This window comes from Trachemys scripta, chromosome 7 (genome assembly GCF_013100865.1).
Source record: "Trachemys scripta elegans isolate TJP31775 chromosome 7, CAS_Tse_1.0, whole genome shotgun sequence".
NCBI lineage: Eukaryota > Metazoa > Chordata > Testudines > Emydidae > Trachemys > Trachemys scripta.
In genome coordinates, this window is record NC_048304.1 from 441,069 (window position 1) to 467,517 (window position 26,449).

Genomic DNA, 26,449 nt, shown 5'->3' on the forward strand with positions numbered 1-26,449 from the left:
AACATTAGGAATCTTTAGGAAAGGGATAGATAATAGCACAGAAAATATTATGCCACCATATAAATTCATGGTACGCCCACACCTTGAATACTTGTGCAGTTCTGGTTGCCCCGTCTCAAAAAAGATATATTACAATTGGGAAAGTACACCTGGGGAGGCAAGAAATGATTAGGGGTATGGAACAGCTTCCATATGAGGAGAGTAAAAAAACCGACTGTTCATCTTATAAAAGAGATGACTGAGGGGGGATATGATAGAGGTCTATAAAATCGGGACTGGTGTGGAGAAAATGAATAAGGAAATGTCATTTACCCCTTCACATAGCACACAAACTAGTGATCACCCGAGGCAATTAATATGCAGCAAGTTTAAAACCAATATAAGAAAGTACTTCTTCACACAGTGCACAGTCATCTTGTGGCACTCATTGCCAGGGGGTGTTGTGAATGCCAAAAGTATAAAAAAGAATTTGATAAGTTCATGGAGGATAGATCCATCAATGCCTATTAGCCAAGATGATCAGGAACCAAAGCCCATGGTCTGGGTGTCCCATAACCATTGTCTGCCAGAAGCTGGAACTGGATAAGAGGGGATGGATCACTCAATAAATTGTCCTGTTCTGCTCACTCCCTCTGGGGCACCTGGCACTGGCCTCTGCCGGCAGACAGGACACTGGGCTAGATGGGCCATTGGTCTGACTCAGTATGGCCGTTCTTATGTGTTTTTTCATTTATGGAATAAAAATCGCTTCTTTTTCTGGGGAGATCTGTTGTATGATGAGTTAGGAGCTGCAGGAACTGCCTGCGTGAAAGAAGCAAAGGAAGAGCTGCTTCTCATCCTCCTGTTGAGTAAGGAGTGGCTGTTCTGTTTGTGGTGGGAATTGAGTCTGGGGGATTACACGGGTTTGTTACTTCCGCAGGCCATACCCCTTTGTGCTGTTCTACTCGAAGTTCAACGGTGTTGAGATGTGTGTGGATGCGCGCACCTTTGGCAACGACGCCAGGTTCATCAGGCGTTCCTGTGCACCGAACGCAGAGGTAAACTTCCTGCTCCCTCTTGGGTGCAAACACAGGCCAGCAGGCACCTGGTTCAGTAGAGCCCCTTTCACGAGCATCCAAGCCCTGAATAGAATGCAGTGGCCACAAGTAATGTCAGTAAAGAAAAGGGAGAGAACTTGATAACCAGCAGCGGGTTGTACAGTTTTTTCCCATTTGGCTGCCTGTAGGCTGAAGATGGGGGACAGGGAGGGAAGAGGTTGGGGAGCACAGGGCCTTTCTCCTGAAGACCTAAGAGAGCTAGAGAAGGGGAGACTTGTAGGTTTCCTCTGGTCAGGGCATGGGAGTGGTCCAGGATAGGACAAAGTAAAGGATGGGGAAGGGCAGCAAAGCAGGCTTTTTTCTAGGGCAAATTGAGAGGGTAATTTTAGCATACCATGCAGGAACTCCCTTCCTGGTAGCAGACTGCCCCCTTTGGAATGAGGAACATCTCTCTTGGGGTGTCAGTTTCTGTTTGCTTTGTTTGTGAAGGTCCGTCATGTGATTGCTGATGGAATGATCCACTTGTGTATCTATGCGCTCGCCTCCATTGCCAAGGACACAGAGGTCACCATCGCCTTTGACTATGAGTACAGCATCTGGTGAGTCCCTCATCTCACCAGCCTATGCTGGTGTCCTGGCACAGATCTCCTCCTCCTCCTCCAGCCCCTTCCTCTTTTCTTACATTTTGCTCCATTATCTGCTGAATTGTATTTTTATATATTTATTCTGCCCAGTTCTACTGGTCTCTTCAGTGATAGAGGCTGGAAGGTAGCAGGCTCTCCTTGCTTTGGCACCTGGCGAGATCTGTAGTAGCAGATGCATTGAATGTCTCTGTAAGAGGGCTGAGAAATGAGGAGTGACACAGATATGTTTGTGTTTTGGACCAGCAACTATAAAGTGGACTGTGCATGTCACAAGGGGAACAGGAATTGCCCTGTACAGAAACGGAACCCAAATGCTGCAGAACACCTACCTCCACCTATTCTAGGCACACTGATGATGGGGGCAGAAACAAGGCGTCGGAAAGCCCGTAGGAAGGAACTAGAATTGGAACAGCAGGGCATTGCATCAGATGAGAACAGCAACCAGCAAGCAGAGGAGGTTCCAGAGGGACCTGCTGCAGCCAGCGACAATGAGGTAAAATTTGACACTTTATAATGCCAGGTGTTTGGTCAGTCACTGTGGAGGAATTTGGTCCTACAGGGTGCTGATATCTCTAGAACCAGAACTGCAACAGCTCTTTCTTAAGCCTCACTCTAGTGAGATACCAAAACTAATCCTGGTAATTTTCCAACTGCTCTATATTTTCATTTTGCAATGGTGACTGTTCTGAGTCCTGGCTTCTCTCTGCTTTCTTCAGGCTGCAGATAAAGAAGAGAAGCAAGAGGAGGGGGAGAGAGAGGAGGTTGTGGATGAGCAGGGAGGCCTTGCTCACAGCAGACGGGTGAGTACCTCTTCTACTCTGATCCGTAGTTTCGTTTTTGTGACAGGTGTATAGGATGGAGCAGTCACGCAGGGCAGATTGATTGTTTCTGTTGTTCAGTGACATGATTCCAAATATTCAGAAATCACTGAATTTTGTCAGGAAGGGTGAACCAGGCAGATTTCACATCCGAGGGTGTCTGTACACAGCTGGTTAGGCTCCAACAAGTTAGAGATGAAAAAATCTAGCAACCATCATTTGCTTTGGGGGACTGTCCCACAGCCTACAACATCCAATTGGTAAGAATGTTTTTCCTTTCTTGGTTTCATTCAGTTAGTCCTAGCTCCTTGGTCACTAAATAATTTCTCCTTACTCCCTAGTGTCCACACACTTCAAAGTAAATATTGTTCGGTTACTATCATGTCCCTATGCCTCCTTCCTCCTCCTCCCTCCCTCCCTCCCTCCTTTGTAGCCTAGCCAAGCTTATATATACTTAGCTGTTTTAATCTTTCATCACACCCATACATCAATCCCTACAGGTCCCTGATCATTTTGCTTTTTTTGAATTCCCTCCAACTTTTCTGCAAGGTTACTAGCTAATGCCCTAAGAGGCATGTCTTCCCCACATCTTTTATTAGTGATCCTTGTTTTACACATACATGGTTATAAAAGTCCTTCTTAGTCTGCTTAGATTTTTGGGAACACACAGTCTGTTTGCTCTTTTACTGCCCTTTTCCTTGCAACCCTAGCTGGTATGGTTTTCTGGTGTGGTTACTTGCTGTTTATCCTCAGATCTTTGAGGAGACCCTTGAACCAACACTACAATCCTTGCATTTTTCCCAAAGATTTGTAGTCTATGTGCCTTCTCTATAGCATCTGGGTTGGTTTTCTGGATGGTAGTTTTCTGTACGACTAAGAACTAGGTTTTTTAAATGTATGTACTTCAAGAGGATGTCTATCCTGAGATGTGTCCTTGACATTAATTGAAAGTGCAATGAAAATAACAGTACATACTCCATCCCTCCTTGTATCTACCACCAACCAGCACATATATCACAGTTCAAAATCTCCCACCTTTCCTGTTCCCCTAAAATGCTTTAGCCCTCTCCGAAATGCCTGCTTTAACAGATTGGGTTTGTTTCCAGTGGGGTCCTGCAGGGATCAGTTCTTATCCCTACTCTTATTAACATTTTTATCAGTGACTTGGAAGAAACCATAAAATCATCATTTGTAAAGTTTTCAGATGACACAAGAATTGGGGAAGTGGTAAATAATGAAGAGGACAGGTCACTGACTCAGGGTGTTCTGGGTCACTGTGTAAACTGAGTGTAAGCAAACACTATGTGCTTTAATCCAGGTACATGTAAATGCACACATGTAGGAATAAAGAATGTAGGTCATATTCACAGGATTGAAACGAAGGTTGAGTTTCGTAGGGGATTCAGGCAGATGTTGGAGAGAAGGCAAGACGAGGCTGAAAGGAAATGTCAAGACTCGCAGATGCAAGCTGGACTGGAGAACTGTGAGGGTAGACTGCTGGGTGAGGAAAATGGCCAGTGGAAACATGTGACTACCAGAACCGGCAGAGGAAAAGATCAGCTAGTGAAGGAGAACTAGAGCTCAGGAATATGTTTGCCGGGTTGGAAAATGAAGAAGAGACGCATCAGGCGTAACAGAAGGTGGGAGGGCAAGGAAGAAGAGAAGAGCAGCTATTCCTATAAGAAGAGGGAAAGAGTCAATGGGGAGAGCCAGAGTTTGGCGCCCCAGGAGGATACCGGATAACTCACAGAAGATTGCAAAAGAGAACAAAAGACAAGAGGACTTGCAGTCAGAAAGAACAGGAGAAAGGCTGGAGAATCACACCAACACCAGGAAGAGGCAGGTCTATGTGATTGGTGACTCCCTACTAAGAAGAGTCACCAGGCCTGTCACCTGATCCGGAAAACAGAGAGGTGTGCTGTCTGCCAGAAGATAAGATACAGGATATGGAACTGAGGCTGAAGAGGATCCTAATGGGGTCAAGAAAGAATCCACTGATTGTCCTTCACATGGGAACAAATGATACTGCTAGATTATTGCTAGAACATATCAAAGGAGATTTTGCCAGGCTGGGGAAGACACTTAAAGAAATGGAGGCTTAGGTGACCTTCAGTGGGATTCTGTCTCTCTCTAGAGGAGGAGAACGAAGGCAAGACAAGATTATGATGATCAACAGATGGCTCAGGCAGTGGTGCTATAATAAGGGCTTTGGGATGTTTGTCCACGGGAGGCCTTCTTGAATAGAAGACTGTTTTCAATGGATGGACTCCCCCTGAATAGGGAGGGAAATAGTCTTCTGAGGTGGAGATTGGCACAACTGATTAAAAGAATTTTAAACAAGGAACTCCGGGGAGACGACTGGGAGATGCTCAAGTAATCTCTGTGCCTGATTCTAATATTGACCAGGAGGAAAAGAGAGAAAGAGACTATAGCAATGGAGAAAAGAGACAACGGTGAGTAAGAGAATGGACATTAAGAGAAAAGATATTGCCAATGCCAATGAGGCTAATAGTCAGGTAGGCGATACTGGCAGTAGAATGACTACCCAGTCGGGTGAGGAATGTGGGCAAAGCCAAGCAGAAACAACTACATTGTATACCAATGCAAAGAGCCTGGGTAACAAAATGGAGGAACTAGAACTACTGATGCAGGAAGCGAAAACAGATACTATAGGGATAACAAGAAACATGGTGAAATAGTAGTCGTGACTGGAGTATAAGGGTTGAAGGGTAATGTGCTGTTCAGGAGAGACAGAAATAAAGGTAAAGGTGGTGGAGTAGCTCTGTATATTAATGGTGAGGTAGATTGTAAAGAAATTAGAAGTGATGGAAAGGATAAAATGGAGTCTGTTTAGATCAAAATCACTTTGGGGAAGAAAGATACCAGAGGTTCCCCTTGGATAGTGCTTGGGGTCTGCTACAGACCCCCAGGATCCAATTTGAGACGTCTTTAAAGTTTTTAATGAAATAAATACTACTGGGAATTGTGTGATTATGGGAGACTTTAACTTCCCAGCTAGAGATTGAAGGATAAGTGCTACTAATAAATATTTTTTCCTGGATGTGATGGCTGATAGATTTCATCACCAAATAGTCACCGAACCTAAAAGAGATTATGCCATTTTAGATTGGTGTGGTGAGTAGTGAGGACCTCATAGAAGGTTGTAGGGGACAACCTTAGTCTGAGTGTTCATGAGCTAATTCAGTTTGAACTAAATGGAAGGATAAACAAAAATAGATCTGCAAGTGGCATCCCCCTATTTTCAAAAGGGCAAACTTCACAAAAATTAAGGGAATTAATTAGGGAAATGGACTCAATTGAAGAACTCCAGGATCTGAATGTGGGGGAGACTTGGGATTACTTTGTCAATGTTGCAGAAACTATCTGAAGCCTGTATTCCAAGCAAGGGGAAAACATTCGTCGGGAAGGGTTGCAGACCAGTCTGGATGAACAAGCATCTCAACAGGTGATTAAGAGAAAGCAGAAAGCCTACAAGGAAGGAAAGACCAGATGGATCAGCAAGGAAAGCGACCTCTCGGAAGTCAGAAAATGTAGACAAAAAGTGAGAGTTACCAAAAGCCAACCAGAACTGGACTTTGCAAAGGAGATTAAAACCAATAGTGAAAGGAATATAGCCATATAAATAAAAAGAAAACAAGTAAAGCAGAAGAGGGACCACTAAGCACTGAGGATGGGGTGGAGATTAAAGATGATCTAGGCATGGCCCAACTCTTGAACAAATAGTTTATCTCGGTTTTTAATGAGGATCTTGGGAATAGTGGCAGCATGGCTAATGAAAATGAGGATATGGAAGTAGAAATTACCACATCTGAGGAGGAAGTCAAACTCAAACAGCTTAATGGGACTAAATCGGGGATTCCGGATAATCTCCATCCAAGAACATTAAAGGAACTTGCGCATGAAATTGCAAGCCCAATAGCAAGGATTTTTAATGAATTTGTAAACTTGGGGGGGTCGTACCCTATGACAGGAGAATGGTTAATATAGTACCTATTAAGAAAGGAAAAAAGTGATCCAGGAAACTTCAGGCCTGTTAGTTTGACCTCAATTGTATGCAAGGTCTTGGAATAAATTTTGAAGGAAACATAGTTAAGGACAATAACGGTGAATGGTAATCAGGATAAATACAACATGGTTTTACAAAAGATAGATCATGCCAGACCAACCTGATCTCCTTCTTTGAGAAGATAACTGATCTTTTAGACAAAGGAAATGCAGTAGATTTAATTTACCTCCATTCAATAAGGCATTTGGTACAGTTTCACATGGGGAATTATTAAATTGGAGAAGATGGGAATTAATATGAGAATTGAAAGATGAATAAGGAACCGGTTAAAGGGGAGACTACAACGCGTCATACTGAAAGGTGAACTGTCAGGCTGGAGGGAGGTTACTAGTGGAGTTCCTCAGAGATTGGTCCCAAGACCAATCTCTATCTTACTTAGCATTTTTATAAATAATCTTGGCACAAAAAGGGGGAGTGTGCTAATAAAATTTGAAGATGACACAAAGTTGGGAGATATTGCCAATACAGAGGAGGACCATAGAAGATCTGGATGACCTTGAAAAGTGGGGTAATAGAAAAGGGATTGAATTTTAATAGTGCAGAGCGCAAGGTCATGCATTTAGGAACTAATAACAAGAATTTGTTGCTATAAACTGGGGACTTATCAGTTGAAAGCGACAGAAGAGGAGAAAGACCTGGGTATATTGGTTGATCACAGAATGACTATGAGCTGTCAATGTGATGTGGCTGCAAAAAAAGGTTAATGCAGTCCTAGGATGCATCAGGCGAGGTATTTCCAGTAGAGACAGGGAAGTGTTAGTACCATTATTAAAGGCACTGGTGAGACCTCACCTGGAATACTATGTGAAATTATGGTTTCCCATGTTTAAGAAAGATTAATTCAAACTGGAACAGGTGCAGAGAAGAGCTATGAGGATGATCCAAGGAATAGAAAACCTACCTTATGAGAGGAGATTCAAAGAGCTTGACTTCTTTGGCCTAACCAAAAAAGGCTGAGGGGAGATATGATTGCTCTCTATAAATACCATCAGAGGGATAAATGCCAGGGATGGAGGGGAGTTATTTAAGTTAAGCGCCAATGTGGACACCGGAACAAATGGATAGAATCTGGCCATCAACAAGTTTAGCTTGAAATTAGATGAAGGTTTCTAACCATCAGAGGACTGATGTTCTGGAACAGTCTTCCAAGGGGAGCAGTGGGGGCAAAAAATCTAACTGGCTTCAAGACTGAGCTTGATAAGTTTATGGAGGGGATGGTGTGATGGGACTGCCTACAATGGCATGTAGCCGATCTACAACTCCTAGCAGCAAATATATCCAGTGGCCGGTGATGGGACATGAGATGGGGAGTGCCCTGAGTTACTACAGAGTGTCTGGCTGCTGGGTCTTGCCCACATGCTCAGGGTCCAACTGATTGCGATTTTGGGGTTCGGGAAGGAATTTTCTCCCAGGTCAGACTGGCAGAGACCCTGGGGAAGTTTCGCCTTCCTCTGCAGCATGGGGCACGGGTAACTTGTAGGTTTAAACTAGTGTCTCTGTAACTTGAAGTCTTTAAATCATGGTTTGAGGACTTCAGTAACTCAGACAGAGGTTAGGGCTCTGTCACAGGAGTGGGTGGGTGAGTTTGTGTAGCCTGTAATGCGCAGGAGATCAAACTAGATGATCGTGATGGTCCCTTCTGGCCTTAAAGTCTGTGATTGGGGATTCTCTCCTGACAAGCAGTGACTCTGAAAAAGATTTGGGTGTCATGGTGGATAGTCAGCTGAACATGAACTCCCAGTAAGAAACTGTGGCCAAAAGAGCTAATGTGATCCTGGGATGCATAACCAGTGGATTCTCGATTAGGAGTCGAGAGGTTATTTTACCTCTGTATTAGGCACTGGTGCGACTGCTGCTGGAATCCTGGATGTATAAATTGGAGAGAGTTCAGAGGAGAGCCATGAGAATGATTGATAAGCTCAAAAGCTTGTCTCTGTCATCTACAGAAGTTGGTCCAATAAAAGGTATTACCTCACCCAACTTGTCTCTCTGAAGGATTAGAAAACATGCTTTATGGTGATAGACTCAGGGAGCTTAATCTATTTAGCTAAGCAAAGAGAAGGATAAAGAGTGACTTAATTAGTCTGTAAGGACCAACATATGGAACAAATATATGATGATGTTTTTTTTTCACTCTAGGAGAGACAGGTGTAACATGATCCAATGGCTGGACATTGAAGTTAGACAAAGTCAAATTTCCAAGAAAGTGTAAATTTTTAATCGTGAGAATACTTAACCCTTGGTAAATTATTCCAATGGATCTGATAGATTCTCCATCAGTGATTTTTTTAAAATCAAAATTGGATGTTTTTTCTAAAAGATCTGCTGTAGGAATTATTTTGGGGAACTTCTCTGGCCTGCGTTATGCAGGAGGTCGGACTAGATCAGTGGTGGGCAACCTGCAGGCCATCAGGGTAATCTAATTGAGAGCCATGAGACATTTTGCTGATGTTGACAGTCCACAGGCACGGCCCCCCACAGCTCCCAGTGGCCGCGGTTCGCTGTTCCCGGCCAGTGGGAGTTGCGGGAAGCGGCAGGCCGCAGGGACGTGCTGGCCGCCGCTTCCTGCCCCTTCCACTGGCCAGGAACAGCGAACCATGGCCACTGGGAGCTGTGAACAGTCAACGTCAGCAAAATGTCTCGCGGCCCACAATCAGATTACCCTGATGGGCCACAGGTTGCCCACCACTGGATTAGATGGTCAGAATGGTTCTTCTGGCCTTAGTCTATGCATCAATTAACAGATGGGCTTTACAACATGCCCAGAAAATCAACAGATTCAGGGTATGTAGGACCAAGCAGGGTGGGAAGCAGTGAATACAAAAGTTGAAGGCCCTTCATGAAGGATGCCCCATCAGCAACTCTCATAATGCTAAGATTTCTGCACTCGAATGCCCCACTGATACCAACTGAGGCAATAGTAAAACGTCTGACTTCTGTTGTTCATGTTGGAGATACATGTTAGGTTGTTTGGGTTACTTAAAAGGTCTCCTCGTCTCCAAACAAGTCTGCCAGTGCTAATGCCAGGAGACTGGTCCCTTCCTTGTTTCAGTTGAGACAGTCTGATTCAAGCAGTCTCCTTTCATTATGAGGCATTTCAGTTCTCTTTGAATCCATAAGCCCCCTCCCCTCTTCTGCACCATCACCTTTGTGGACCATATGCTGTCCAGGGCCCCTCCCCAACACTGTACTCCTGATCTTTTTCCTACCTCTTCCTGTCCTTTTGCTTGCCTGGTATTGCTGACCTGGACATATTCTTGTGTGTGCTAGTCCCGGGAGGAGAGGAAGGTAGAGGCCATTATGCACATGTTTGAAAACTTGGAGAAGAGAAAGAGAAGACGAGAGCAACCATCAGATCGGAGCAGCACAGATGCCGAATTCATCGTTAACCCTGAGGCTTCTGAGTTGGAGGAGGTGAAAATGGAGACTCCTGAAACTGAAGACAGCAGTTCAGCTTTAAGTGGGGCTGCTCCAAGCACTCCTAACAGCAGCAGCAATGTTGGGGTGAACACACGGAGGTCCACACAGTCAGTAGTAAGTTGGAGGTAGGGCTGTTGCATAGCTTACACCAAGGCGAGTTCAACACAGCCCCTTTGGTGCCTTGCAAGGGTTAATATCTAATGGCCAAGGGTCTGGATCTTTTAGTGCACTAATGTGCTCTGCAGCTGGCTGCTGACACTGGAGCCATGGAGAAAGGTATTCGCACCGTTTCAGTTAATAAGTCCATGCTGGATCTGAATTCCCATTGCCAAGTGTCCCGTGGTGGTGGGGCTGTGGACAGATCACTGTCTGGGACTAATCAGTGCTTAGGAATGGCAACAGTTCCTTTCAGGCAGGGGGTGAGTCTCATGCTGCAGCTTTCTGATACGTGTCTTGTTGAAGCTGAGACCGCTCCTGAGTGTGCCAGTCGGTCCCTTTTCCAGATTCCAGAGTGGAGATGCAAAAGGGAGAAAAAGCAATAAACTGAGGCACAAACGTGTCCAGCCCTTCAAGAGGATTCATAAAGTCATTCCCAGCCCTACCCTTTCAGAGCCCAGCGTTAATGGGGTCCAGTCTGACAGCTAGCTAAACAGTGCCAGAAAATAACTGTCATTCCTAATTCCCATGTGCAGAATAAAGGAGAAGAGGGGAGAACCTTAGAAATTCACAGACTGATGATGTGGTTTGCATTGTAGGATGCAATTCCAGAAAAGACGATCACTAAGCCAGCTCCAGCCAAACCCTCCAGGCCCCGACCCAAAAGCCGTTTTTCTCGCTATCGGACCAGTTCAGCACAACGATTGAGACGGCAGAAGCAGGCCGTTTCCCAGCAGACCGAGCTCTCCCAGGCTGTCCCAGAGGAGGGAAGCAGCATCAGCTCAGTACCTGCTGCAGATGTCAGCAGCATGGAGGGTCCAGGAGAAAGTAGGCAATTGATGGGGTCTGACCCAACTGTGATGCTGGCTGCAGGATCCCAGTCCAACCGAGCCACAGTAAAGTACCCCAAAACTAAAAAGGTAAGTGGTGTAAGAGTCTTCATCAAACGTGGGAGGGGGTGGGCTCTGCCAGGCCCCTAGAGAGAAGGTTGGGTCATGCCAAAGGAGTCTCTGGAAGACTTGCAGTGAGTCTGATGCACAGTGCTAACATTGTTCTCCTCCAGCGTGTTCCCTGCAGGACATTGCTGCTCTCTGTGATGAGCTAGATCAGGTGCCTCACCTCCGTGCATTTCCTGCGGAACAGAACTCAGCTCTTGGGGTGGTGGTGTCTTGGGCAGCACGCCCTTACATACTCTGTTTTATTGCTTTCATTCTTCGCCAGCTCCTGCTGTATTCATAATTGCTCTCTTCTTCAGTATCTAGTTACAGAATGGCTGAATGACAAGGCAGAAAAGCAGGAATGCCCCATCGAGTGTCCTTTACGTATTACCACAGACCCCACTGTTTTGGCAACAACCCTCAACATGTTGCCAGGTCTTATCCACTCCCCACTGATTTGTACCACACCCAAACACTACATCCGCTTTGGCTCGCCTTTCATCCCTGAGAGACGTCGAAGGCCTCTTCAGCTGGATGGGATATACAGCTCCTGTAAAAAGGTACGTCTGCTCATTTCCTCTTCTGTCAGGGCTTCAATACCCACGTTATATTATCATCAGCGCATGCTTGTAAAGGCTTGTCATGTCAAGCTTGTCGCTATGCAGTCACAATGAGTTAGCCCTGTCCAGCGTATTTCTGCATACTCTAGCGTAGTGTTTATCAACAACTGGTCCGTGGCAACCTCTTTGCCAGTCCCTGAGATTTCCCTGACAGTTTAGAAAGGCATCAAGCCAGTCCCTGGAATCAAAAAGGTTGAGAAACACTGCATAGAGTAAGATGTCAGTGGAGTTGAGGGTGAGGACATGGTGTGTTAGTGCATGTTCTCAGTCTCCATTCCCAGAGCTCACAGAAAAATGAAATAGCAACAAAGAAGGAGATTGGAGTCTGAGTCTGAATGTGCTAGAGTGCCCCTTGGAGTGGGTGTGCCAGGGCTGTACAGGAAGCAGAGAAAGAAACCTCTCTTCTCGTGTCTAGAGGCGTGGAGGAATTGCTCAGGGAGCAGTTCAAGGGTTAGAGAGCCTGGTGTGCTCCGCACCTTAGCAGAACTCTCCTGGCCCCTCTGAGATCCAGCGCACTAGAGCCCGGCTCTCCTGTGCCTAGCAGGCAGCCCCAGAGCAAAGGGAGAGGAATGGGCTCGTGCTCTTGCGGAGTTGGACTCGGAAGCGGACAGCCTGTGGGTGAGATCCGGGCAGGGAGACGGGTTAGTTCTCACTGCCTCCTTTCTGGAGTGAGGGGCCAGCTTAGCTGAAAGGCTGAGATCATCCTCTGAAACTCAGTCCCGCCTCTCCCAATGTGATGATGGGGACGGTGAGGACTGGGCAGCTCCAGGGGCAGCCACATGCTGTGGGATTTTTCATCTTCCAATGTTGCTGCAGGTCCTAACCTGATAGAGAGGTCAGTATTCTGTATGATGGATTCCGCTGTTTTAATGAGACTGTAGGAACTGGATTTGGTCACAAGGTGTTCCTGATTCCACTACATGGATTAGCTGGTTGGACAGGATTGCAAGAGTGAATCCCTGTATTTCTTATGAGCTGGTCCTAGTCAGTGTAAGGAGTAATACAGTTAGCCTTGAGGTCTCTCCTGTTTACAGTTCTACGGAGAGTGGTTATGTCACTTTTGATTATGTATGTCAGAGTGGCCAAACCGTGGCTTGTGAGCTACATGTAGCTTTTACAGTTAAAGTACGGCTCACAGAGCCCCCTTATGTCCCCGCCCCCCATTCTGCACCTACCAGACTGGAGGGGGGAACTCCGAGCTTCTTCCTTGCAGAGCTTGGGGCTTCAGCAGAAGCAGAGCTGAAGCCCCGGCAGGCACCTCCCGCTGGGCTGAAGCCCTGAGCCTCAGCAGGTGTGCCCCTGCTCTTGAACTTCTGAAGATTGTTGTGTGTGGCTCAAAGGGTCAGTAAGTTTGGCCACCCCTGATATATATGAACTTGTAACGCTGTCATCCAACCATATTTGCTCTGTCCTGCTGCTTGGCTGAAATTTAGAATGAATCCAGGCAGATAAAATGAAGATATTGTATTGTAAGCAGTGGTCTGGAGGAGTTCGATATTTGTTTGTAGTGTTGTTGTAGCCATGTTGGTTCCAGGATATGAGAGAGACAAGGTACGTGAAGTAATACCCTTGTATTGGACCAACTTATGTTGGTGGAAGGGACAAGCTTTTGAGCTTCACCGAGCTCTTAATCAGGTTTGTAGAAGGTAGAGTGTCCAAGCTAAATACAAGGTGGGGCAGATTACTAAACATAAGAGGTTCACACATGCTGTAGGAGGCCACTTAAAATGAAGTGGGCAATTAAGGATTAGCAGGCAGTGAGGTATTACAAATTGTTCTAATGAGCCATAAAACCAGCGTTTTTAAGTTTTATGATTTTTGTAAAAGCAGCAGAGAGTCCTGTGGCACCTTATAGACTAACAGACGTATAGGAGCATGAGCTTTCTTGGGTGAATACCCACTTCTTTGGATGCATGTCGTGTCATTTTTGTTCCCAAATTGAATGTAGAATGGTAAGTTCTTGTAGGGGTCAGATGGTTACCTCTAAATGTTTGGTAGCTGCACTCTTCTCTGTCTAGATTCTGGCCTCACCATGCTGAGCCAAGCCTTTGTGGGCTCTGTGTTGTATTACTGTACTGCACTGTATTTAGGGATCCCCTTGAAAACTATTTGTAGGCTTTAGCTTTTACAGAAGGTGGTAGCATAGCTGCTCCAGGGCCGCCTTGTGTCAGAGATGCACTTCATGTGAGCTGCTAGATCTGCTGATTGTCCAGCAAGCATGATTCAAGGCTTTTTAAATTGTTTAAAGTGAGCATGGAATGTGTAAGTTCCACCATTTGGATTGTCGAAGGAAAGATGCCCCTGTGGCTTGCTGATCTGGGAGTCTGCTAGATCTGGGTGGTTCTTCTAGTTTTTCCAGACTTGGTGAGTTACCTTGGTCAAGTCCTCTGTGCCTCAGTTTACCCATCTGTAAAATAGGATTACACCCCCTCAGGAGGGTGATATGAGGCATAGGTTGGTAAAGTGCTGTGAGATCTTCAGAAGGGACTATATAAATAAACATCAAATTCAATGCTAATGTGGTAAAAATAAGGCCACTGCACTTCATTGTCTGTTTCTGAAATGCTGACAAATCATTGGTGTTATCTTTAATTCCGGTGTTTCTCTCCCTTTCTTCTCGGGTTTAGTTTCACTATCACTTTACTGTCACACCAATGTGGTCCTTAGCACTTTTTGGCTTCTCTCCCCAGCTTCTTACATTACTTCAAATAACTGGAATCAGTTGGAAGAGATCTTGTGCTGTCAAAGGTCACTTGCTGCAGAATTTTGTGTTTCCACACAGCTGCATTGCAGCAGGTGGGGAAGCCAGTAAATTTGGCAGGTGAGGTGATGTAGATTGGCTCTTCTCCACGTATCCATGGGGAATCATCTTCTCTTACTCTATGCTCTCCCCTGCTATGATTTTTCATATATTTTCCCCCCACCACTGCTCAGTCTCCTGAGGGAGGGTCCAGTTTGATTTTTCTCCTCCTGGCTAGCCCCTCTTAAATTGTAGTTCCCACACTACCAGGTTTGCATGTTCATTGCTGCTCTTTGACAGCAAACACAGTCCTGGGAGAATTGCACTAGAGTCAACTTGTCACTTCCTTGCGTTATGTGGGAGGGTAGAAATTCTTCTTGGTTCTGATGTGTCTTCCAGAGCAAGTGGAGTGAGGATCAGAGTGCTTCCCCACCTGTGCATGAGGCCGTGCTTTGTGCAGAAGGCATATTCTCTGGGCAAGTTCTGAATAGCCAGACTTTCCTAAAGTGCTTTTAAAAACCTCTGCTTAGAGTTCCCTAGCTTCCTACTCTCTGGGTTTGGGAAGTCTGTGTTCTAATGAGGTTATACCCTTAGATTATTGATACAGATTTATTACCCTTAGCACCTGTCTCATCTGGAGCAGCAATTCAGAACCATTCATAGTAGTCTTTGGGTCCAGCTTTAACAATTCTATCATACCAATTGTTTTGGCTGGGCGCACGGTGACACAGTTGATGCAGAGCTCTGCAGGCATTTGCCCTGCTATACAGATGTTCAGGGGTTCTTGAGTACACCTGCATGTGTACATGTGAAGCGCTGGGGGACTGCATGCTGACGTAGTCTAGTTCTGTTGCAGCGCTGGATGAAACAAGCCCTGGAAGAAGGGATGACTCAGACCTCATCTACTCCACAAGAGAATAGAACCCAATGTCTATACCAAAGTAACGAGAGCAGCAGCTCTTCTAGCATCTGCAAGGACAATGCAGGTATGTATCCAGAACCCTCAAGTGCGGTGCTGGGATGCCTGGTGAATGCATTTATAGGAGGCTGTGGGCCATTAAAGGGTATTGACGCACAGGTTGAGACAAAGGCTTTGCAAACATGCATTGTTGCATGTTGGTACAGGTTTGTGGCAGGTGGGGATGTAGCTTTATCACCCATCCCAATTTCCATAGGCTCATCCTAGCTTGAGGCATCCTGACTCCTTTGCTGTGACACTGTGGTGATATTGCATCTCTCAGCACTCTCACCAGAATTGTATGATACAGAGTTTGTCCTGCACGACAAAGGTCAACAGCGTCATACTGTCATGTGTGACAGCTGGCTATTTTAATGTATGCTGAGAGAATTAACAAGGGTCAGCAGTTACATAGGTAATAGGCACAGGCTTAAAAAACAGCTACTCAAAAACATTGGCGTTTAATCTGTGAGAAAAGCAGTAGCCGAGTTGTGAAATAGTTAATTTGCATCTGTCTTTACAGAGGAAGAGGGTGGAGATCTGCCCAAGTCAGGGATCAGTTTTCCAAGGACGACAGACGAGGAGCTAGACAGTGTACAGATAACAACAGAATTGGTTATTAAAAGGTTAGATGCACTTAAAGTGAACAAAACACTAGGTCTGGATACTATGCATCCCTGAGCAAAACCTGAAGAAAGTGAGCAAAGAAACTAGAGAATTTCTAAAAGACACTTTTAAAAATAGAATTTAGGATAGGTTCCTGAGGCCTGGAAAGGGGCAAACAGCATCACTTTACAAAGGTCATGACACCAGGAAACAAAGAGCATCTTGTTTCTAGGGTTTCCCTGATTGATGTTAAGCTCTTGCATAAAGGACCTGACAGTTTGGTCCTAGGAAGCCCAGTTGGCAGCTGGCTTTGCCAAGGTGGATTCAGGCAGCAAAGCGTGTGTGTGTGTGTAACAGCAGGGGACCTGAGAGGGTCTCACTGCTGAGAAAGGGGAAATAAGGGATCAGCAGAGAATTGGTCTAAACAACGGACAGGATTCAACATCTCACACAAGTGGCTCATGGCAAACCTCAGGAGTAGGAGGAGAGACAGGGGAACTGGCTAGAAAAGTGTGGGAGCACGAGACAAAGGGGGCTCTTAGTAGGAGACTCACCCAGCTCCAGAATGGCTGAGTGGAGCATTCAGGGTGGTTCTAGGACCTCTACTCCTCATGGAACTGCACTGGATGTGAGGGGATTGAAATCAAGCTCTCTGGGCTCACAGGCCAGACTGACTATGGGACACCGCACATAATAAGGATGCAGGGAGATTCCAAAGGGATGCCAGGGTTTGGAGGACTGGACAGTAGTGAGGAAATGCAGATCAATGGAGACCAGTGTAAAATCATGACTCGGGGAGAAAGGACTGATTCTAGGGAATATGAGCTAACTGGACCAACCACAGAACACTCAAGATGATTGTGAGGAAGCAGCAAACCTGGCAGCCTGGTAAAAAGGCAGATAAAATACTAGGCATAAAGGCAGAATCCCAGATGAGGTGCCCCTGTTAGTCCCTGTCTGTGAGCACTGGGTACCATCTGACAGGAAGGAGATTACTGCCCTATGGGGATCCTGGGTCTGAAGAAAGGATGAGTCAAATTTCTTCTGCTTGGAACAGAGGAGACTTGCCTCATTGGGGGCCTTTAGAGCTGGGAAAGAGGTCAAATTCATTCAGAAACACTAGGGGTCAAGACCTAGCAGTGAGGATGCTAGGGATAAATAGGTCAGGAAAAACATGTGGGGAAAGATGCTGGGGAAGGCAGCTGCAGCACGGAGGAGTTCCAGAGGGGTCCAGGTAAACTAAAGCTCAGTAGTTAGAGGGGGCACGGCTGGGAGTGAGGAAGCAATTTGGGCTAGGCACTCTGATGTGGAAGGGGGATAATGACATTGAGGCAACTGGAACCCTACCCTTGCACCCTGCACAGAGGAGCTGGGGGCACGGTGTGATAACACTACATGGTAGTGATTTGGAAATGTCACATTGTTTTTTTTTTTTTTTTTTTTTTTTTTTTCTCTCTAGTGTACAGCTCAGATTTCCTGCCTTGGCAAATTATTTTCTGTATCTCAAAATAGGTTGTGCTCTTCACAGAAAGCCAGGCAGAGGCTAGCCGTTGCCCCAGAGAGCTTACAAGTAATTGAAACGTGTGGTGCAATGCATTTCGGAGGGTAGGGCTGAGGCAAGGGTTCCTTTTTGTGGGAATGATCATTTCCAGGGCGTTGTGTTTATGCCATTGTGGAGCTCAGCTGGTGAGACTTGTGCTGTGGTTTATCCATACCAGTCATAGAGTGAATTTGTCTTGTTTTCGTCATCTCTTTGAGCCAGGAAATGTAATCTCTCTCTCGCCTTCTGTTTCAATCCTGTCCTGACACCACTCCCCACACCTGGCCCTGTTGTTTCCCACATGTCATTTATTGTAACTGAGTTGTTTTGTTACCTTTGTTACATGTTTCCATGTTCATTTGGGATGAGAAGGATTTTCACTGGTATTGGGAGCGCCTCATTTTTTAGGGGGCCTTTAATGGGATGCAATTAGAGGCTGAGCATTTGTGGGGCTCTGGCTGGGACGGGGACTGTTCATGGTTTGGTATTAATAATGGTGCATCATGATTCTCAGTTCAGTTGTGTTCATGTTTCACAGACTTGCTGAGCCCCCTGAAGAAGTGGAAATCTCGCTACCTGATGGAGCAGAATGTTACCAAGTTACTGAGGCCACTATCTCCAGTCACGCCTCCACCTCCTGGCCCAATGAGCCCACAACTCACCACACCCTGCTCATCTCTACCAGGAGAGGAGGAAAGTCGCAATGGTTATGGCATGATGTTTTCACCAATTCCCTCTCTGGCTGCTAGTCGCTGCAATACTCCACTACAGTTTGAGGTAAATTGGGATAGAGGTCTGGGGGCTCCAAAAGGGGAGAGACTAGAAGAGGTGCATTGGGTGCAGTCTGCTTTCAGACACATGGCTAGGTTCCTGAGCAAGACCCCAAGTGTCCCACACAGGGGCAGCTATTACCTCTCTCCTCTGTGGCACCCTTGGCTGTAGCAACTCTCTCGCTCCCCAAGGCCATCAGAGATGTGGTAGCTCCTGCTCCCTCTGTTACATGTCATACTTCGCTGCAGTGCAGCAACCCTCTTGCTCTCCAGGGGTACCAGTCAGCATAGCCTGCATTCCCTTTCCTGCTGTACACAACACAAAACCTCACTTTTGCTTGCACCCCACCCCTTGCTGCAGCACAGCAATCCCCTCGCCTACTGAGACAGCACATTCCCCCCATGCCCTTTCTCTCACAGTGCAGCAAACCCCAAGCTCTCAAGCATGTCAGACATACCACAGCCCCTGCTCCCTTTCTCTTATGCAGCAGCCCCCAAGGCCTTGGGGGACATCAGACATTTCAGATCCCAGCATTGCAAGGGCTTACAGCTCCCTCCACCCAGTGTTTAATGCCCCAGGTGTACTGTTTCTTGTTGTGCTCCCGTTATATGCATTTGCCTTTGATTTTGTGGTAGCCTCTATCTGCAGGAGTTTAGGAAGCATTTAAAGAGCTTGGCGGGTGTTTTTCCGTGCTCAGCACTATCTGGGGGGGGACTTGCCAGTGCCTCCAGTCTGGAGCTTCCTCCTCCCTCTTGCCATGTTCCATCTCCGTGGCTGCAATTGGCAGGAAGTGCCAGGTGGTTTGCAGTTCTCTTTTTATTTTCCATTATTGCTCATTCTCATTGGAAAGTGGAACTCTCCAACCCTGGTGCTGCCATCACACTACCGTTCAGACCCAGGTGGGAACAGTCCAGTAAATGACAGCCTGGCCACTGGCTTGAGAGCATCCTGCAGAGATCCCTTCTCTGCTCTGCAGAGATCCCTCCTCTGCTCTGCAGCAGTGCAGAGCCCTTTGCCGATGGGTCTGTTAGCTTGGTGCTGTCGCTTTTCCTTGGAGAGCTTTTTGCTGAAAGCTGTTGCAGAGGGAGACTTGTCAAGGCTAGTGGAGAAGATTGTTTAGTATTGAGGAGTAGGAGGGAAGGACTGATTCAGGTATAGAGCTTGAGCTGGCAATTATCCTTGGGCTCTGCACTGGTACAAGTTGAATGTTTGAGGGTCAGAGGCACCATGGACCTCACTAGTCTAGCTACAAACCTCAGTCCCATGTAAAATAGCCTTAGTTGCTCCTGCTGCTGTGTGTGACAGAGAAGAAACCTAGAACCTACTGGGCTCTATCTCCCACTTGCCCTTGCTGCCTCTATTTTCCTCTAGGGAACAAACCTAACAGCTTGGTAGACCATAGGCTTCTGTGTTCAAGCTTTATAGCTCACTAAATGCAGCTCATTTGTAACATTTCCATTTTAGTGTCTTGTCGGTTTCATTTAGTTACCACCAGTTCTAACTCAAGAGAATGCATCTCACCATGTATACAGATTGTACACTTCAGTCCTATGACCATGGCCCTGGAAGAAGAGAACAGGGGGAGCGTCTTTTATCTGGTTACTAATAGGACAAGCTCCTCGATTAGAGAACTGAAAGTGACCAGACACTGGGTTGATGGGGAGTTTGGTTCCTCTTTAAAGCTTGATGTTAACCAGGCTTTAGATGGTTCTGAGTGCCACTTTTGAGATGCTCCATACTGAATTAATCTGCTGCATCTGCTCTTCTGGGGAGCTTGTCCCACAAATTTCTGAAGCCTCTAGCAGGTCAGGCCCTTGCGAACCAGGGCTTTAGAGATAATTCAAGACCAAATGAGGTTGGGACCTCAATTTGGATTTGCTTGGGCCAATCAACATTTGTAGCAGAGACTTGGACTGTAGTATCCTTCATCTGCTTTATCCCTATGGAGTCTGCCCATCCAAAGTCTCCCCAGTTGTCTGAGAAGGTTCTGAAAGTCCTTATCACTTTGGGTTTTTGTACGTACTCCTGTCCCGCAGGATCCACTCAACCACATCCCCGTCACTGGTAGTACCCTACCTCTGGAAGAGCTTCCCTCTTTCTGACTCTGACGGGGATGTTCTGTAACACCAAGTGAGGGTGGAGAGGCTTCTGCATACCATTGCATATGGGTGGATTGCTCTCCCTTGCACTGTATCCAGCTGTGACCTCTGTAGCTCCCTCAATCAGTTTATACCTATTCCTTTGATGGTACCTAAGAGGAAACTCATGGTGAATTGAAGGAGCCATTTTATTTCCCCCTTGTTTGAAGTCTAATACTAACTACAGCATTTGGGGAATTTTCCTTAGGCAAAGCCAGGCTTTCCACTCCAGCCTTTCCCATGTCATTGGACTAAATGCCATACATGGATTTCTCTATATTTCCTGGTGTAAACTCTTTGGCTAGCAGCATCAGAAATATAAGGAAATAAATACTTCTGGCTAACATTTCTTCTATTCTCTGGTTTGGATACTAAGTTGTGGCATGGAACACAATAACCCAGTCCTGTCTTTGTGCTTCCAGGAGGCTTTAGAAACTACTTAACTCATTGAATCCCCCTCTAATCACTGAGGCGAGTTCCTGGGGGTAGTCTCTGTTTAGAATAGCTGTGGCTAACCTCTGTGCTTGTTTTTACTTTATTTTATTTTGCTTCTTGACTTTTTAAGTAGATGAATAACAAGATGCTTTTCCCTCCTCTAGAACGTATCCTCCCCTGAGAGTTCCCCTGCGCATAGGCCCGAGTCCCTGTCACCCGAGGTAGTTATCACACCATCTCAATTGCACTCTGAGGCTGTGTGTGTGTATGTGTACCAGAGGTTCTGGAGGGTGGGGTGGAGTGAGAATGGGGAGCGTGAGAGAACGGGAATGGAGAGGGAGGTGGGGCACAAGTCACGGTAAGAATGTGGAGAGACTGCAGGATTGTCAAGGGAGACTAAAGAAAATAAAGTGGATTTATTTGGAAAACTGGGATGTATTAATAATACTGCAGATACTGGTGAGAAATGGAGGCAAAGTGTGAAGAACCAATGTCTTGGTTATTGGGGTGAAAGGAAAAAGGTCTGGGGATCCTGGAATTATAATAATTAGCATCAATTTCAGCTCAGTAGAAGTGGTTTATATGGTGTTTACTTCTTGTAGCTGTAAAGGGGCAATTTCGATTGAGGGAGGAATGGGAGACCCTTGTCCCTGTTTAAACTGAAGGATGTTGGAGCAATGAGAACTCTGTCCAGAACCTTCAGCATCTTCATCACTCTTTGGTTTTGATCAGCTTCTTGGGACAAGGTCAGGTACTTGACCTGCTGTGTTCAGACAGAATCATCATCTCACTGCAGCCTAAGTCCATCAAGCAAGTACCAGGGAAAAAGAGTCCAGATAACTGCAAAGCTGGTCTAAAAATGTGAGGAAGTGATACAGTCATGATTCCATTCCTGGGCTGTAATATAGCAGAGCTATGCCCTTATTGATGGAGGTGCTGTAATACAGAGAAAGGGATGCAGTTGGTACTCATTGCCCAATGTTCCAGGGGACTGTAATGTGTGGAGGGGGTGCAGCCGTGACTCCGTGCAGGAGGTTCCTGGGAGCTGCAATATAACAGAGGAGCTGCGTTGTGATATAGCAGGAAAGGCACAGCCATGTTTTGGCCCCTTAGCACCGTAATAAGAAAAGGGGGTGTACTCCTGTTTCAGTCCTGGAGGTTCCTGGAGGCTGTAATTTAAAGAGAGGATGCATTTGTGTCTTGGTTCTGGATGTTCCTAGGTGCTGTAAATATAGCAAAGGAGCTGCGGATGTGTCTCAGTGTCAGAGGCTCCTAGGGGATGGGATGTGTCAAAGGGCACACGGTTGTGTTCATTGTCTGAGATTCCCAGAGCTGTAATCTAGTGAAAGACGGGACATTATCTTGGTGCAGGAGGTTTTCAGGTGCTATCTGGTAAAAGAAGGAATGGAAGCGTGTCAGTGCCCAGAGTTCCCAGGCACTGTGATAGAATAGAGGATGGCAGTTATGTCTCACTACTGTAAGATGCTGAATTATAATGTGTTTGTACCAGCGGTTCCCAGGTCTTGTGATCAAAGTGATGGCACATGGCTTGGGGTTTCTGGGCAATGTACTGTCATAGTAGAGAGAAGTTGTAGGTGGATGCTTGCAGTTTTCATTACTGGGTATTTGGATAGTCAAGTAGTTGGCTGATAAGACAGCCAGTGAGCAGTGAATGTCCTTGAACTATTCTTCACCTTTAGTGGACGGGTAGTTTAATACCATGTGTTAATGTTGCATGGGGCCAGCTGAAGACATCCATTTTTTTTCAGCAAGCGCCTAGGCTTGAGCACTAGGGTCAAGGCGACCCAGTTGAAAGGGAAAGGGCCCAGCAGTCTGGCAGCCATGTTTGGATTATTCTGTAATGCTCAATTCCCAGCCATTTTCTACTTGGGCTATGTGTACATGGGATTAAGCGCAGCTGATTTAGGCTTGTGGGACTCGTGCTCCGGGGCTGAAAAATTGCTGTGTAGACACTCGGGCTGGAGCCCAAGCTCTGGGACCCTCCACCTTTGCAGGAGCCCAGGGCTCAGACTCCAGCCCGAGCTCAAACATCTACCCCGCAGTTTTTAGCCCTGCAGCCCGAGTCAACTGACCTGGGCCAGCCGCAGCTGTGCCCTGGGGATTTGATCCCCATGTTAGATGAACCTTAAAAGGCTTCAGAGCAGGGCAAGAAAGGACCCAGGGGGATCAAGAGAGGAGCTGGAAAGGAGTGAGTTGTCTTTGGAGCAAGTGTTTCCTGACTTTAAAAGTTTCTCTCCCCACCTGTGTCTACCCCTTCTCCTGATTTCCCCTCCCTCTCCCACCCCATGTCTTTGTTGGATTTTCTAGCTCTGCCTTCGAACGGACCTGGATTTGGCAAAAGTGGGCTACCTGGATTCCAATGCTAACACCTGTCCAGAGAGGCCATCGCTGCTGAGCTCAGGCCACTCTGATCTGGCTCCACAGTCCTCCATTCACTTCACTTCTGAGACCAACTTCCCAGGAAAGAGTGGGGAGGCACAGCTGCTGCTAAGAAGCTCCGATCAGGCTTTTCGGACAGAGTTTAATTTAATGTATGCCTTCTCCCCTTTGAACGCTATGCCCCGTGTAGATGGATTGTTGCGGGCTTCCCCACAGGTGGGAGACAGGAAGCCCCTGAGTTCAGAAGGGGGATGTTGCAGCTCTCCTGCAGATGGATACTTCAGCAGACATGAGCCGGGACTTCTTAAAGAGACATTGCATGGATCCATGTCTCCTGGTGGTGAGAGGGTTTGTGAAGGAGTCAAATCTGCTCCCCAAAACCCACCACAAAGGAAAAAGGCAAGTATTCCCTGCTAAAGAAATCACAGATGACACTAAATTTAAAGGAGTGGTAAATACCAGCGAGGGGAAGAATAACTCAAAGGATCTAGAGCAGGGGTTCTCAGACTGGGGGTTGGAACCCCACAGGGGGTCGCGAGGTTATTACGTGGTGGGTCACGAGCTGTCAGCCTCCACTCCAAGCCCCACTTTGCCTCCAGCATTTATAATGGTGTTAAATATATAAAAAAGTGTTTTTAATTTATAAGGGGGGGTCGCACACAGACACTTACTATGTGAAAGGGGTCACCAGTACAGAAGTTTGAGAACCACTGATCTAGAGAGAGTAGAACCATGGGCAGAAATAGCTAAAATCAGATACAACTTGGAAAACTGAAGCTAATACGTCTGGGTGAAAATAATCCAAACTCCTGTGCTGAGTCAGAGTGAAAAAAGACTGAGGCAGAGACCTGGGGAAAGGAGGCAGCAAGTTGGGCAAGATTTTGAAATAAGGTATGGCAGCAGAAGGGCCAATGAGAAGTATCATGTCCAGGAGCAGGGAGAGAAGAGTGTTCTTATTTCACCAAAGTGAAACTGTAATAGCTTGACTAGGTGACGATTAAGCTGGGCTGTCACAGTAATTTCCTACAGCGGATCTTATAGAAAAACATCCAATCTTGATTTTAAAATTAGCAGTGATGGAGAATCCACTGCAACCCTTGGTAAATTGTTCCAATGGTTAATTACTCTCACCATTAAAAATATATGCCTTATTTGCTGTCTGAATTTAAATAGCTTCAACATCCAGCCATTGGATCGTGTTACACGTGTCTCTGTTAGCTTGAAGAACCCATTATTAAATATTTGTTCTTCGAGTGCTTGCTCATGTCGATTCCATTCTAGGTGTGTATGTGCCCACGTATGCGATTGTCAGAGATTTTTGCCTTAGTGGTATCCGTAGGGTCGGCAGTGGTGCCCCCTTGAGTGCCTTGCTCATATCGGGCGCTGCTGACCCTACGCCCTCTCAGTTCCTTCTTACTGCCCATGATGGTTAGTCGGAGTGCCTTTCCTTGCATTGCACGGGCTAGCAGGATTTCTTTTACTGACTCGTAAATAGTTTGTTAGTGTTAAGCACTTGTTAAGTGTAGTCAGCAGTTAGAGTCCCAGCAGGGACTTTGTCGCAGGCGGGGCATGCCCCGATCGCCTGGGTTTAAGCCCTGTGCAGACTGTAACAGGCCTATGCCAGTAAGTGACCCCCACAGCAGCTGCCTCAAGTGCTTAGGGGAGTCACACATTAGAGACGAGTGCTGAATTTGTAAAAACTTCCAGCTCCGCATGCAGAAGAAGCTGGATATTCGGCTACAGGCTCTTCTGGAGTCCACCCTTTATCTGGCTTCCGTGCCCTCCCGCCAGAACTCGCCGACTGCCTCAGTGCGCCCCCGGCCCCGGGCTCTGCCCAGCACCATTCCCCTGTTGCTGGTGTCCAAAAATAAGACCAAAAAGCATGGCTCCCTGGCACCGGGGAAAAATGCCATGGGTCATCAGGCAAGGGACACGGTTTGGACCCAGCCACTCCAGAGCTGCGTGCTTATACCTCCCTGGTCGGAGCCCTTAGCCCTGTGAAAGGTCCACCACCGACTCCCAGGAGCAGTATGGGACCAAAAACCCTGGCAGCACTGACGCTTTCACAGGCTCCCCCGGTGCTGAGAGAGCAAAGGCCTCCGCCCACACCACTGATGCAGCCTGTGAGCTGCACGAGGGCAAGCCAGTTGCTAAGACCCTCAGGGGGCGGTGAAGCACCGCCGATCCCCTGAGATAAAGCAGCACTCTCCATCTTCATGCCGGAGTCGCAGCCCAGATTCTCTGGTGCTCATCCTTGGTCACCAGCACCACGGTCGCCGCCGTCTCAACATGGATTGCCTTCAGCAAGACGCTGGTCTCCGTACTACTGACGCCACTTGCCCTCCCGCCAGTCTTCTCGGCACAGGTCCAGGTCACCTGCCTTGTGGGAGCACCCCAGTTGTGTCTCCAGTTCCCCCAGCACTGTTCCCCTCGCTCCAGGCACCGGTCGGCAATGGTCAACAAACAAACCCAGGCGTCAATGGCTCCACCGTGGTCACCAGAAGGGGAGTCCTCCAGCACAGAAGTCCAATTCAGCTGCTCACCTAGACTGCACCAGCGCGAATGGGCATCTGAGGCCACATCAACAGCGCTGACTTGGTAGCATGGCCAGTGGCCTTATTGGAGAGTGTGGGGAGTGCCAGGTGTGGTGATGCCCCTTTCACACTGCTCATCGACCGCCGCCTCGGAGCAACAGTTGGCAGCACTGATGGCACCGGGCTCTGCACGAGGCGTGCTAGGTGGTCGAGGCAGAGGAACTGTGCCCACTCCTAAGCCTCCCTCCCCTGTGGGAGAAGATGCCCTGGAGCCTCCGCCGGCAGTGCAGTCGTCATCCTTGTCCCCAGATGAGGCAGTTGCAGGACCTTGAGGGCCAGCCCACTGGATGATTTCAAAGAACACCAGGCCCTGCTGTCGGGTGGCCGAGAACTTGGGCCTGGAGGTGGAGGAAATGGCTGATCAGGCAGACACCTTGTTTAATGTCCTGCCAGCCTCTACCTCAACCCGTGTCGCACTACTGGTGCATGACAGTGTCCTTAAGATTGCCCAGGGCCTCTGGCAAACTCCTTCCTCCATTACTCCCACCTCAAAAAGGGCCGAAAAGAAATACTTTGTCCCGGCCAAGGGATTTGAATACCTCTATAC

General features: G+C 47.1%; 1 protein-coding gene across 7 annotated transcripts in view; it reads left to right on the top strand.

The window, feature by feature from the left end:
* Positions 1 to 26,449, top strand: part of SETD5 (SET domain containing 5) — a 148,643-nt gene that overhangs the window by 88,340 nt on the left and 33,854 nt on the right. For 3 of the 7 annotated variants that reach the window (XR_004646488.1, XM_034775998.1, XM_034776000.1), the window contains exons 10-20: positions 920 to 1,037; positions 1,527 to 1,636; positions 1,925 to 2,174; positions 2,398 to 2,481; positions 9,857 to 10,120; positions 10,762 to 11,082; positions 11,418 to 11,660; positions 15,317 to 15,446; positions 18,103 to 18,341; positions 21,073 to 21,129; positions 23,237 to 23,707. Coding sequence is in view for 5 of the 7 variants with exons in the window: in XM_034775998.1 (XP_034631889.1) it covers positions 920 to 1,037; positions 1,527 to 1,636; positions 1,925 to 2,174; positions 2,398 to 2,481; positions 9,857 to 10,120; positions 10,762 to 11,082; positions 11,418 to 11,660; positions 15,317 to 15,446; positions 18,103 to 18,341; positions 21,073 to 21,129; positions 23,237 to 23,707 (2,287 nt within the window). In the remaining 2 variants the exon portion in view is untranslated. Of the gene's footprint in view, positions 1 to 919; positions 1,038 to 1,526; positions 1,637 to 1,924; positions 2,175 to 2,397; positions 2,482 to 9,856; positions 10,121 to 10,761; positions 11,083 to 11,417; positions 11,661 to 15,316; positions 15,447 to 15,941; positions 16,045 to 18,102; positions 18,342 to 21,072; positions 21,130 to 23,236; positions 23,708 to 26,449 lie in introns of those variants that run through there. The other 4 variants (XR_004646489.1, XM_034776003.1, XM_034776001.1 and 1 more) reach the window with 4 other exon arrangements.